Below are 12,756 nucleotides of genomic sequence, written 5' to 3'. Positions count from 1 at the left end.
GCCATTCATGAGCCTGGAATAAAAGGCAGATAAAACCAGTTGCAAAATTAACAGAAAACAATATTTCTTCCCAAACACAGTAGAGTTGTGAAGTGTCATAACCTTCTGCTTTCTGACTCATTGAGAAAATGCATTCTCTAAAATTAACGACTTAAAGAGACTTTGTATTTGAAATTATATCAGTAAGAACGAACTACCCCACCTTTGCCTGAGGAATCCCAGTCATGACACACAGAACCAGCCTCAATTTATAACCTTTACAACCCAGGTGCAGAGCTTCCAATAAGGGGTTTCTAGACACAAAATTCCACCTCTATTTTAACATCGGGGCTTCCAAGGAAATAGGACCCTAGGTCCACTTTGTAGTCTACACTGCACATTGACCCTGTGTGTTGACACACAGCCTTGCTTGGTTTTGGGCCTCCTGAAATATTGCTCATGTAAATTTCACCTAAATTCCACCATACTCCAGAATCCTATAACTCCATCTTTTCCACTGGGGAGATGCCAAGCTGTTCCTCTGGTGTGCAAATCGCCCACGTTGCAATGGTTGACAAACCCGATTTTATCAGGCTACAGCAATGCTTCTTGTGGTCTTAAGCTAATTGGGCAAGGACCAATTGAATTAAAATTCAGTCTACTGACGGGCCCTCAAGGTTTAAAAACCACGGACCAGAGAGAAAGAACAAGTACAATGAGGGATCAGGCAACAACAATCTACAAACATCTTTAGCCTAGGGTGCTGGATCATAGCTCAGAGAAACAGAAGGTGGTAGAACCAGACCAGAGCAGATGGGAGCTACCAAGAGGCTGTGTTAGGGTTAATATGAGGACATGCTTTCTCACCATTAGAGCTCTCTGCACACAAGTGAAGAAACTGCAGACCCAAGAGGGGAGATCCCCACCACTGCCCAAGGTCAACCTGAAGCTTGTTTTGGTAGCTCTGGGAGGTCCTGAGCTGGATGGGAAGTTCCCTTGTGGCCCTCTAGTATTTGGTCCCATTGTTTATAAAGCTATAACGTTGCTTAGGGGAACTGTTTCTTTTAATTAGTTTTGAGCCATGCTCCAGCATGGGACCGCTTGCTAGCCCACAGGTGCCCTTCAAATCAGACATTACGTACATTTCAGCTTTCATGGCTAGGATGTGTTCCCCTCTCATCTTGGAGGGTCTGTGGTGAGGCCGGTTTAGCCTTGGTGATTTGAAATTGGTGAGTGGTAAATGGAAGAGAGCTAGACTTGGAGCCACCTAAACACTTAGGCAAGTGGGTGTCAAATTGGGGCCTGCCTGAACCTCCACAGAACTCCCCACCCCAGTGCAGCAAATGGGCAAAGGTGTGTGTGCGTGTATAGGAGAGGTGGCCTGGCAGGCCTGGGGAAGCCAGCGACACTCCCACCCCTCTCCACCATGGGTCATGATGGTCACCTCTGGCCATGGTGATACTAGCTCAACACAAGGTTGAACCATATTGTAACTTTAAATGACCTCTGACTAACTAGCCCAGAGATACTCTGTAGATTTTGTGGCCCCCTCCCAGCTGCTTTAATATGATAACTTTATTCTTTTGAGTTCCTTAGGAATGTGATGAGCCCGGGGCAGAGAGCCTATGCCGATAGCCGTCATCAATGACGACTGAAAGATCAGGGTAGAGGGCATTGCTCCATTCTCTGACGCATAGCCAGTAAAACAAAGGACTATGAGGAACTGGGACCAGATGTCTGCCCCACCCAGAGACCAGCCACCTCCCCCACCTGGAGAATAGCCCCACATATTACTGGCCTGTAGTCTTTGTTCCGTGAGTGGGTTCTTTCAGACATTAGTCAACCATCTTCCCTCTTGCTAGCAAGCTGTAATACAGTCCTTTCTCTCCTACCTTGCCTCCTGTCTATTGGCATGTCTTGTGGTGAGCAGAGGATCCCCCTTGGGCAGTAATAATTGTAGCCACCTCCCTTATTCCAATAAGCTTACAACTATCAGGATGGCTCACTTGTGAGGGAAGTCAAGGCACTGGAAAGCCCTGGCTTTCTCTGCTGGTTGCTCTCTTGTAAAACAAGTGACTGTAAGTGACAAGGCCATGACTGTGCTAGTTACAAACTTAAGTCACCATCTGTCTAACGGCAGGTCAGGCCATGAGTGTCTCTTCAGAAGCAGGACAGTTGCTCCCATTGTTTTCTTGGGGTGGTCGAGGGGTCAAAGAAGAGAGGATAATGTAGAATCTTCTTCCCCACTGAAGCGGCCGATCCAAACAAGGAAGAACATCTTGGGGAAGCTGGGAGGCTGGATTCAATAGGGTTTAGAGCAGCAGCGTGGGCTATATGTTGTTAGTGTTGGCCACTGCTGACACTGCTCAGGTTGGGAGAGGATAAATCACTCGCCCATTACTGTCTTCCTCACTGCACCCGCCACCCCAAAGATTCTCCTTCACTCAAATTTTGTTGCCACCTAGTCTGGGCCCTGTGAGATAAGAAGAGCTCAGTGATAGACAATCCAAGGGAGGAGCCCAGAAGCTGGCTTGTTTGGTTTGGTTTTGGTGTTTAGTGGGGGAAAGTCAGAGGAAGCGCCAAGGAAGCGGTGAGCCTTAACCTGAGACGTGAGGCCAGAAGAACTGGGCATCACCACCTGTCAGTCGGAGACTGCGACCCCCAAGGCTCAGATGGAGCGCTCCTGAGAGCGGCCCGGAGTGCCTTGCCGGCCAGCAAAATTTGGAAGCCGCCGTCGTGCAGGGAGGGCGCTGGGGAGGAGAGGCCACGGCCGCGCGGGGGCCGCGGCCCTGCACGCTGGAGCTCGGGTAGGCGCCCGGCACCGCGGGCACCGAGTCTTGGGCCGGGGCGCGCCGGGCAGAGGGCGGGGCCACAGCGGCGCGAGCCCGGGGTGCGCGCGGGCGCGGAGGAGCGGCTCCGCGCATGCTCGGCTCGCGGGCCCTCCGCCGCGTCCGGGCTCGGGAGGCGTCGGAAGCACCGGGAGCCGCCGCATGGCGCAGGCGGGGAGCGCAGGCCCGGGGAGCCGGGGGCTGCGGGGCGCGGGCGCGGCCCCCGAGCGCGCGCCTTGGAGCTGGACGCTGGCGCTGCTCTGGCTGGCGGCGGCCGCCGGCACCCCCTCCCGGCGCCAGTGGCCAGTGCCCTACAGGTGAGTGCCCGCGGCGCGGGGGCGCGCGGGGCGGGCGCGCGCACGGCCGGGGGCGGCGGGGCGGGGCGCGGGCGTCTCTGTACTGGTCACGCGTCCTGGAGGCGGTGCCCAGTGACGCTCAGGGCTCAGGGTGAACGAAGTTGGGGCTCGCTAGGCGAGCTGCTGGGTGCGCGCCGCCCGGGGCTTTTCTTCCTGTCGGGACCCTTGAGCCGGTTGCGAGGTGACGTAGGCTCAGGGCTGTCCCGAATCATGGAGGAAAAGAGAGTACTGTTATCTTATCGTGTGCCTTTTAGATGCGATTGACTCTGAATGTTTTGGGGGGACTTTTAATGTCGCATTTATCACTTCTGGCATGCCCTGTCATTAGTTATGGGTGCGGAACCTTTGTCCCAATTTACAGTCTGACCAACTCGACCCGCTTCGCTGAGACTTCCCGTTTTTCGCACTGAAAGTCCTGCCTCCGGGGAATCCCCCGCCCCCTCGGTGCCGGGCAGTCTGGGGAGGTTGGTGACCTCGTTTGTCCACTGTCTTCAGCCTGGAGTTGGGACCCTGGTCATAAGTCGAGGCCAGAGACTCAAACCTGTGAAGCTGATTTGAGCCTTTGACCTGGAAGAGTATTGACAGGCCTAGGACCGTCAGAGATGGCTAAACAGAAAGATAACACCATGTCAACATCAGGCAGGGGAAAGGCCAGCAGCTTTTGAAAACGCACAAGTATTTTGAATGTCAAAATCGCGGTCGGGAGCGAGTTCTAGCTTCCGACTGCTGCAGATCAAAGCAAGCTCCACCATTAGGAGCTGTGTGATCTTGGGAAAGTGACTCCAAATCTCTGTGCCCACGTGTCCTGAGTCAGAAAGTAGGAATAGTAGTAGCACTCACCTCAGGTTTGTTGGGACGATTAAATCTAGTAAATGCCAGGTATTGTCAACCGTGGATATTAGTGTATTCTGCTCACTGGATGGTTTGCACCACTTCCTTGTTTTGCTTGATATACAAGAAAAGGGAAGTTTGAAGTTGAAGCTAGTTTTCTGGAAAATGTTAATAAAATGTTTGTAAGAAGTCAAAATTAAATATTCTGTAAAACAAGGAAGAGATTGTAGATCCAGAACTACTAGATTTAAGGGCAAGGTATTGACTCTGACTTCTTACATTTCTTTAAAAGTTTCAGGTATTAAGTTCATCCTGCCATCTCATCCCTTCAACTGAGTATAATAAAATTTAACTTTATTATGCTCATACTTAAATTATGCTTTTGGAATTACCTTTGACTTAAAGTGGGTTTTGCTGTGGGCAAGTGAAACCTGTGTATAGTTATGTATTTGTTTAAACCAGGTAAATACCTATAAAATAGATAAGTATACCTAAGTCTCATAAATTCTGGGGAAGGTCATTAATATTTTTGGCTAACATCAACATTTTGTTAACTTCTTAAAGAAAATTTTTGGGGGCCAGTCCCATGGATGAGTGGTTCAAGTTCTGCACACTCCGTCTTGGTGGCCTGGGGTTCATGGGTTTGGATCCTGGGCTCAGACCTGCACCACTTGTCAAGCCATGCAGTGGCGATGTCCTACATACAAAATAGAGGAAGATTGGTGCAGATGTTACCTCGGGCTAATCTTCCTCAAGCAAAGAAGAGGAAGATTGGTAATGGATGTTAGCTCAGCACAAATTTTCCTCAGCAAAAATAAAAATAAAAATGTTAAATTTTTTTGTTGATGTGTTAGGATGATAAAACAATAGATCTGGCTAGAATCTTAGGGATCTAGGATTTGTAGAGGATAGATAGAGGCAGCTTCTGGCTCTTTCATCTTTCCCTCCCAGTGCCAAACATGGAACGTGGCCAGTGTGTGTCTGTTGAGCTGAATTCAGCCGTAGTCCCCTCTCGGGTCCTGTTGCCATAGTCCCCTCTCGGGTCCTATTGCCATGGCCTCCTTAGGCCACCTTCTTTTCTGGTTGCATTATTGCGGTAACCTCCTAGCTGACCTGTCAGCCTGAATTTGGCCTCTCTCACCACCTTCTCCTAATTCATAAAACAAAGTGGATTTTATAGCAAACTCAGTTATATCAGATGTGCTACTTAAAATCCTTTAGGCTCCCTCCCGGGCTCAGGGCTCAGTCCTCCCCGGTGGTGGGACCCCCAGGGGGGTGTGGTTCACACTGTGTTAGTGCAGACTGACAGCTCTGCCTCCCGCATGCCACTCCCACGACCCTTGCCTGAAGCCTGAATTCCAGCCTTATTTACCCATGTGAGACTCCCAGCACATCATACTTGTCTTGTAATACTTCATGTTTTCCCTCCTTTTCTGTTCTAACCTTGGAAAGTATTTTAAAAACCTAGGCCAAGTCTTCGTGTCTTTCTTTGCCCTCATCACCCCCAGCCATCCCACACCAGGTAAAAATGATTTCTCCCTCCTTCGTGCCCATAGGACTGTCTGTATTCCTTTAGCACTTAGCACACTGCCCTGCGTTGCTTGTGTAATCTCCTCCCAGCCTCGCCCTCCTCCACCACAGCTCCGTACGGAAGAGAACAGTGTATGAATTTTTGTTTCTCTGTTTCTACTATAGTGTCCCACACATAGTAGATCCTCAATGAATATTGGTTCAAGGAATGTTGGTTAATTCTTAGGAAAATAGAAAACAGATTCTGTTTAATCCTAATTATTTTTAGATAATCTTAATGTATGGGTTGTTTGGAAAATTAAGTATCGTTTGAAAAATATTCATGTATTCATTAAATATTTGTCTACTATAATAAAATCTGGAGCTATAAACATTTTAAGATAGGATCCCTGTCTTCAGAATTCTCAGAATGGGAGCAGGAAACAAGGAAGCATACATTTATCAAAGTGTTTTTAAAGTGTCATTTGCTATTAACGACAGTGGAGTTTGTTTATAACAAATAAAACGTATGTTTATACACTATGGACCGAGTTTTGAATGTTTTCTCTAAAAATGTTATTGACAGTGAAATTTATGCGTTCTAAAATATGCGAGAAGAACCCAATTCCTGTCAGAATCTAAGTTGATGGCTTCTTTTTCTTTATTAGACGCTTTTCCTTCCGTCCGGAGCCGGATCCTTACTGTCAAGCTAAATATACTTTCTGTCCAGCTAGCTCCCCTATGCCAGTTATGAAGGGCGATGACGTCATTGAAGTCTTTCGGTTACAAGCCCCGGTATGGGAGTTCAAATACGGGGACCTCCTGGGACACTTGGTAAGGATGCATCTTGATCTTACAACTTTCGTCAGTTAAATGATGCCATTATTAAGTGGATTTGAGGGAATAATCACTATTCAAAAGGCTGATTTCAGATCAGGTTTATTGGTGTTCCTCTTAGCATATTTAAAATGAGTTGTCAAAGAATATTATCAGGTTCTGTGATCTTGACAATAGCAAACGCAATCACTTGAATCCCTTTTAATATTCTGAATCCAAACCCAACTCCTGTACTCAGCTCCTGGAAAGTGGGAAAGGAGGAGGCCCAGAGGAAGAGCAGGCAGGCAGGAAGCTTCTTTTCCAGGCCCTGGTTACATGCTTTTCCTAGGTTAGCTCCCCATTTGAGCCTCTCATCACCCTGCGAGGTACACAGATGCCCTTCCTGAGACTGGCATGGAGGCTTCTGGTATTCACTCTGAGCTGTAAGGCAATTACAAGTGTGTCCACATAGCGTACGTCTTCCTATCTGAGATGAGCTGCAGTGGCCAAAACAGAGTGGAAGAGGGCCTGGAGCTTGAGGAGCCATGGAGTGGCCATGAGAGTAGCAGCTTGGAAGAGGAACAGCTGAGCAGTTGTTCTCCTTGAGGTGCAGTTGTGGTAGATCACATTTTCTCCCACCTGGTTCCTCGATCAATGGCCACTTCACAAATGTTTTTTATACATGTATGATCCTTACGCAGAAAATTATGCATGATGCCATTGGATTCCGGAGTACCTTAACAGGCAAGAATTACACGATGGAATGGTATGAACTTTTCCAACTTGGAAACTGCACATTTCCCCATCTCCGACCTGAAATGAATGCTCCTTTCTGGTGTAATCAAGGTGCTGCCTGCTTTTTTGAAGGAATTGATGATATTCACTGGAAGGAAAATGGGACGTTAGTTCTAGTAGCGACCATATCAGGTAAGTTTAAAAAATATGGCAGTATGTGATGATTGTATCGATAGCAAAATGAAAGAAATTAGTGGCATTCAGGCATGTCTCTAATGTTCTGCTTTTTAGAGGTGAATTTATAAAATGTACTTCTGGAACCACTAACTTTTGACCCAAACTATTACTCATGCAAAACTTCCCCTACAGGTCATGAGTAGTTTTCCTCCTGCTGTGTTCCCATAGGAAAAATGAATGCCATGATAAAACATTTTGTAATTGATTTGCACTTTCTAAATAAAATAGTGGAGGAAAATCCATAAAATACCAGAAAAAATAATTGGTTAAAGGACCTATTAACTATATCTGAAAAAAGACTTTTAGTGATGGTAAATTAAAATGTTTTTATGTCAAGAAATAATAATAGCTCCCATTCATGCGGACTTTCTCTGGTCCTGGCGGTGTTCTGAGTGTTTACATATATCACATCATTTTTCATCACAACCACCTCCTGAGAGAGTAGTTGTTATTTTCCCCAGTTTATAGATGGGGAAACTGAGGCACAAAGCGCTTAAAGTCACAGAACTAAGTAAGTGGGACTCCAACCCTGGCAGTGAAGTCCCATTGACCATTTTCTTAACCGCTTTGCTACATTGCCTCTCAAAACAGATATGATCTTATGCATTTGAGGACCCCTGAGAAATTTAAATATTTTATCCCCGAGATTTTCTATCCTTTTGGATGTGTGGGAAAGTTGCTGAAACACTTGAAATGTTGCTGCGTGTGCAGCATTGTTGGTTAGTGATGAAGGGAGTTCAGGAGAACTTTTATCAGCAACTGGTTAGGTGACCTTGGGTCATATTTTACCATATCGACTCATTGCCTCGTATATCGAATACAGATGTGCCCCAAACCATCCCAACAATATAAAAGTCTTTCTCTTTTAACAGTGCTCCATATAATAAATAGCTGCTCTTTCTTTCATTCCAGGCCAGTTTGCATCTCTCCTTTCTTCATTTCCATTATCTGAAAATTCTTCCTACTGCATCAGTGTATGATCATATGTTCGAACAAGTGATCACTATTTTCTCTAATACGACAGCACTTAAATCTTTTGTTATCCATTTGCCTTGTGATTAATCCTGTTCATTGATCTTTGTTTCACATTACAAAATAGTGTTTTGAAGCATTCTTAACTCTTAATTAGAGCAGTGGCTTTTCAAAGTTGAAGAACACTAGGAACAGTATCCCCAGTTCTAAGAAAACAGGCTTTATATTATTCCACAATTTTAATTCCCTAAAATTGATACAGGCAGCCACTCTGTTCATTTTCTAGGACATGAGGTATTGATTTTATGGACTCGTGTTGGAGTAACCTGGGAAAGGTTCCCACGGTGACAAAGTGAAATGTTGGAGCTGAGCTCTATTGGGCATTGTAAATGCCCAGATGAGGTTGTAACCATGCGGAGTGTGGTGTTTTGTTAACGTTGGACCACATTCCTCTGGTCTGGTACAAGGTGGCAGGAGAGAGTGTTAGCCATCCTAGAGTCTGTATAGTTCATGAACTTGGGCAAAAACATTTCCAGTTTAGTTGATTCATTGGAAGAATTTGCGTGGTGGTTGGCAAGGTTGTAAGCAGATTCCCAATAGCTGCGAGTACTGGGAGAAAAGGGAAATACCAGATATTCAAAGTGGAGGGGCTATGGTGTTTTGTCTTATAACTAACATAAGTAGGCCAGCCTTCTAGAGTAGCTGTGCCTCAGACAGCCATTCCTACAGTATGCGTACTACACTTTGGGACTGAAAACCTCATATTTCACCCTCCTCAATTCTTACTGTCTTTGCCCCATTCAACTTTTCCTCTTCCACAATCTTTTCCTTCCTTCCTTTCTCCCTTTTGCTTCTAAATCCAAGATTTGTTGAGTAGGGTAGAGAAAGAGGGCTTCTGTATATGCATAATTTTGCTTTTGACTGTAGCTTAAATGATTATAGAATTAGTGTGTAAGACTTCTTTATACAAGTATTATATTCAGTGTTCACAATTCAGAAACACCTTCAGCCTTGAAGAATGGAATACAAATTGGCTGAGCTTGGATTCCTATTGTGAGATGCAGGTTTGGAAATTCAAAACCTGTTGTTTATTCACATACATCCATAGCCTTAATCAGGTTGGAACATCTTGCTTAAAACTAATGTGATTAGCTTTGATGTTTACATAGGTGATTTTTTTCTTTTAACTAGGAAACGCATTTAACAAAATGGCAAAGTGGGTAAAACGGGACAATGAAACAGGCATTTATTACGAGACGTGGACTGTTCAAGCCAGCCCAGAAAAAGGGGCGGAGACATGGTTTGAATCATACGACTGTTCCAAATTTGTGTTAAGGACGTATGAGAAGTTGGCTGAATTTGGAGCAGAGTTCAAGAAGATAGAAACCAACTATACAAGAATATTTCTTTACAGTGGAGAACCTACTTATTTGGGAAATGAAACATCTATTTTTGGGCCAACAGGAAACAAGACTCTTGCTTTAGCCATAAAAAGATTTTATTACCCCTTCAAACCGCATTTGCCAACTAAAGAATTTCTGTTGAGTCTCTTGCAAATTTTTGATGCAGTGATTATACACAGACAGTTCTATTTGTTTTATAATTTTGAATATTGGTTTTTACCTATGAAATTCCCTTTTATTAAAATAACATATGAAGAAATCCCTTTACCTAACAAAAACAAAACGTTCTCCAGTTTATAAAACCTTAATTCTACTGCTCTTTTTTCTCCTGCCACCAGCATATCAGTTTTTCAGGGCCTGCCTGGTTTTACTTTTGTGGATTTCTTAGTCCTTTCTTCCTTGGGGCAGAAAGGTAAAATGCACATGGGCAGAATTGCTGCATCATAATATCTCAGGACCTTTTTTGTAAAGAAGCTGAAACTCTTAATGTATTGGCCAAAGTGAGCATGTTAGGAGATTTTGATTTCAGTTACCAAGCTTTTTGAGTTATATAGTTCATAGCAGATATAGAGGATCTTTGAACCCAGTATTTTTAAATTGTGGATATGGTGTACCAAGATTTTAAAAATACCCCCAGTGACATTTTCATGGTGGGAGCTACTTTTTTCCGGTATGGTGGTTATGCTTTTTCATTTAAGTACTTTTTGGTCATTTTGAGTGACTTTACAGCTTTTGTAACTTTTGGAACCAGGTCTGATAGTTGATTTTGTTCCATTTACATAACCTTAAAGACTGATTGGGACACCATAGCTGGAGTGGTTGTGCTTCCAGATGTGGTAAATACAGTGTTAAAGAGCACAAGTTTCTGGTTAGCATTTTGTGATTTAAGCAGCTTAACAGCTCCAAACCTTAGTTTCCTTATTTCTAAAACGATTCATCTGTCAGGATGGTTGTAAAGAGTGAAGTCGTGTGTGTTTGGCATAGTAAGGTCACAATAAATGGTATTTACTGGTATTAAATGGTAATAAATGGTATTTAATCACAATATAATGATTAATCAAGGAACAAACTGCCATCCTTCATCTTGCCTAATGTCGTTTACGTGCCAGCCTTTCGTGAGTTTTGTAATAACCACCTAGACTGTGAGCTGACAGCAGAGTGCTTCTGCAGTTCTTCAAATACGTGGGGCCTGGAAGTATCTGAACGCAGACACGTCTGGGTGGACATGCACCCTCTGACTCTCTCACTGCTTCGTGTAGTCCTCGCTCTGCCCACCAAAGCTGCCGGCTCAGTGGAAGAGGGTCCACTTCCCAGAGACAGGACAGGTATTGTCAAGGATCTCCAAGTAGCTGTGTTTCCATCAGGACCATCAAACAAAATTTCAAGGTCCTCTAAGTGTTTGATGATCAGCTGAACACATTCTTTCTATTCATGGAAAAAACACCAGTCAGTAAGATGATGAAACAGAAATCAGAGAAAACGATCCCTGTTTACTATGTAAAGGTACCAATTATATTATTCAGTTTCTGCTTACATTTGAGTGCTTCCTGAGAGTTTAGCACATTATCACAGAGTTCTCATAAAAAGCCTAAGCATAGATATTGTTTACCTGATCCAAATGAGTAAACTGGGGCTTAGAAACGTTGAGTGACCTTTCCACAGCTACCCAGCTGGTGGTTATGGAGCCACATTTTGAACCAGGCTCTGCTGACTGAATGGGATGCACTATCAAGCCAGTTTTTCAGGACTACTCAAAGTGTGGTCCTCAAACCAGTGCCTGCACTGTATGTCACTAACACCGTGTGGTACTGGTCTGTGAGGAGGTAAGTACAGATGCTGATAGGAAGCATTTAGAAACTTGTAAAGCAACTTGTTGGAGTAATTTTGTTTCTGTAGAACCTAATTAAAAAATTGGGATTTATATTTTCTTTGTTTCTATTTGTCTAGGAATTCGTTTTTACTCTTTTTCAAAACTATAGGCACTACAACAGTCTGAAAATAAAAACCCAGCCCTTTACCACCAATAGCTTGAGAAGTACTGCACTATTCTGCTTATTGCACAGAAGTAAAGTCTTACTCAAATACCTAGGGAGAACTTTCTTTCACTGCCCATCATTTAGTCTGTCTGCTCATGTTAATAGTGCCTAAACATTCCGAATTAATTTTGCCTCTTTAACCTACTAGTTGTCTTCAGGGTATGTCACCAGAAAACTTGGATCTTTGCATTATCACCATCTAGTGGCTAAAATTGGGCAATACCAACTTCTACTAGATTCTTAGGAAAATTGCTCTGGGAAAACTGTATTTTGGATTTCCAGAACTGCACTGGGGTAACAGGCAAAAACTCTTGTGCCAAGTTTGTGTTAACTGTAAATCACAGAACTTGGTTCCATAGGCAGAGACAAATGAGGACCTGTGTGCATGAATTTTAAAGCAAGATTCTAATAGTTACATTAAAAAAGCATTCAAGATTTTTCATTGTTCCTAAGAATATTAATAAATGAAGAAATTCTGTGAAAGTATCATAGACTCAGATGACTATAGCACCAGAGCACAGCATTCATATAAGTAAGTACTTCTTAAGAATTTATCAGACCTGTCAACTGTACTTAGATGACGACGTAGGGCTTTGGAGTAGAAATGATTCAGGAACATGCTTTCAAAATGGTAGTTGGGAAACCAAATCATGGCCAGGCAGGAATTTGCCAATTAAATTTTGCTGCCATTAACTACTGTATAACTTAAATATGATTTGTTTTTCTGTCAATTTAAGTTGTAAATGTATAAAATTTCCTAAGAAAAACCATTGTGTTGAAGTTTGAATTATTTTATTAGGGCTTTAGAATATATATATTCTCACTCAAATCTGGGTATTAGGTAAGTATACTCACAAAGTGTCGTCAAATATATTTCTGTAGGTACAGTTAAATGGTCAAAAGATGAAAATAACTACTAAACTTTAGATTATTTGGAACCCTCAATCAATATTGGCTCCTTCTTAGAAATCAATCAGAAAAAAAAAAAGTCTTGGGAAATTTCATCCTGTTTTATAATCTGCTCTGGTGGCATTTAATGAATTCTCTGGGACTA

The 12,756-nt window shown here is 43.6% G+C and overlaps 1 protein-coding gene across 3 annotated transcripts; it reads left to right on the top strand.

The window, feature by feature from the left end:
* Nucleotides 1-2,892: 2,892 nt before the first annotated feature.
* On the top strand, nucleotides 2,893-12,470 carry CLN5 (CLN5 intracellular trafficking protein). 3 transcript variants are annotated; one of them, XM_046664034.1, is made up of 4 exons: nucleotides 2,893-3,124; nucleotides 6,172-6,337; nucleotides 7,021-7,246; nucleotides 10,776-12,470. In XM_046664034.1, the coding sequence occupies exons 1-4, from the start codon at nucleotides 2,970-2,972 to the stop codon at nucleotides 11,078-11,080; spliced, it is 852 nt and encodes a 283-aa protein (XP_046519990.1). In that variant the 5' UTR covers nucleotides 2,893-2,969; the 3' UTR covers nucleotides 11,081-12,470. The 3 variants fall into 3 exon arrangements, with proteins under 3 accessions (XP_046519990.1, XP_046519989.1, XP_046519991.1); XM_046664033.1 differs by lacking the exon at nucleotides 10,776-12,470 and adding an exon at nucleotides 9,455-10,171; XM_046664035.1 differs by lacking the exon at nucleotides 10,776-12,470 and adding an exon at nucleotides 8,204-9,442.
* The last annotated feature ends 286 nt before the right edge of the window (nucleotides 12,471-12,756 follow it).

Source organism: Equus quagga, chromosome 6, assembly GCF_021613505.1.
Source record: "Equus quagga isolate Etosha38 chromosome 6, UCLA_HA_Equagga_1.0, whole genome shotgun sequence".
In the NCBI taxonomy this organism is placed as follows: Eukaryota; Metazoa; Chordata; class Mammalia; order Perissodactyla; family Equidae; genus Equus; species Equus quagga.
The sequence above is the reverse complement of the archived record's forward strand: the minus strand, read 5'-3'. Positions and strand labels throughout refer to the sequence as shown.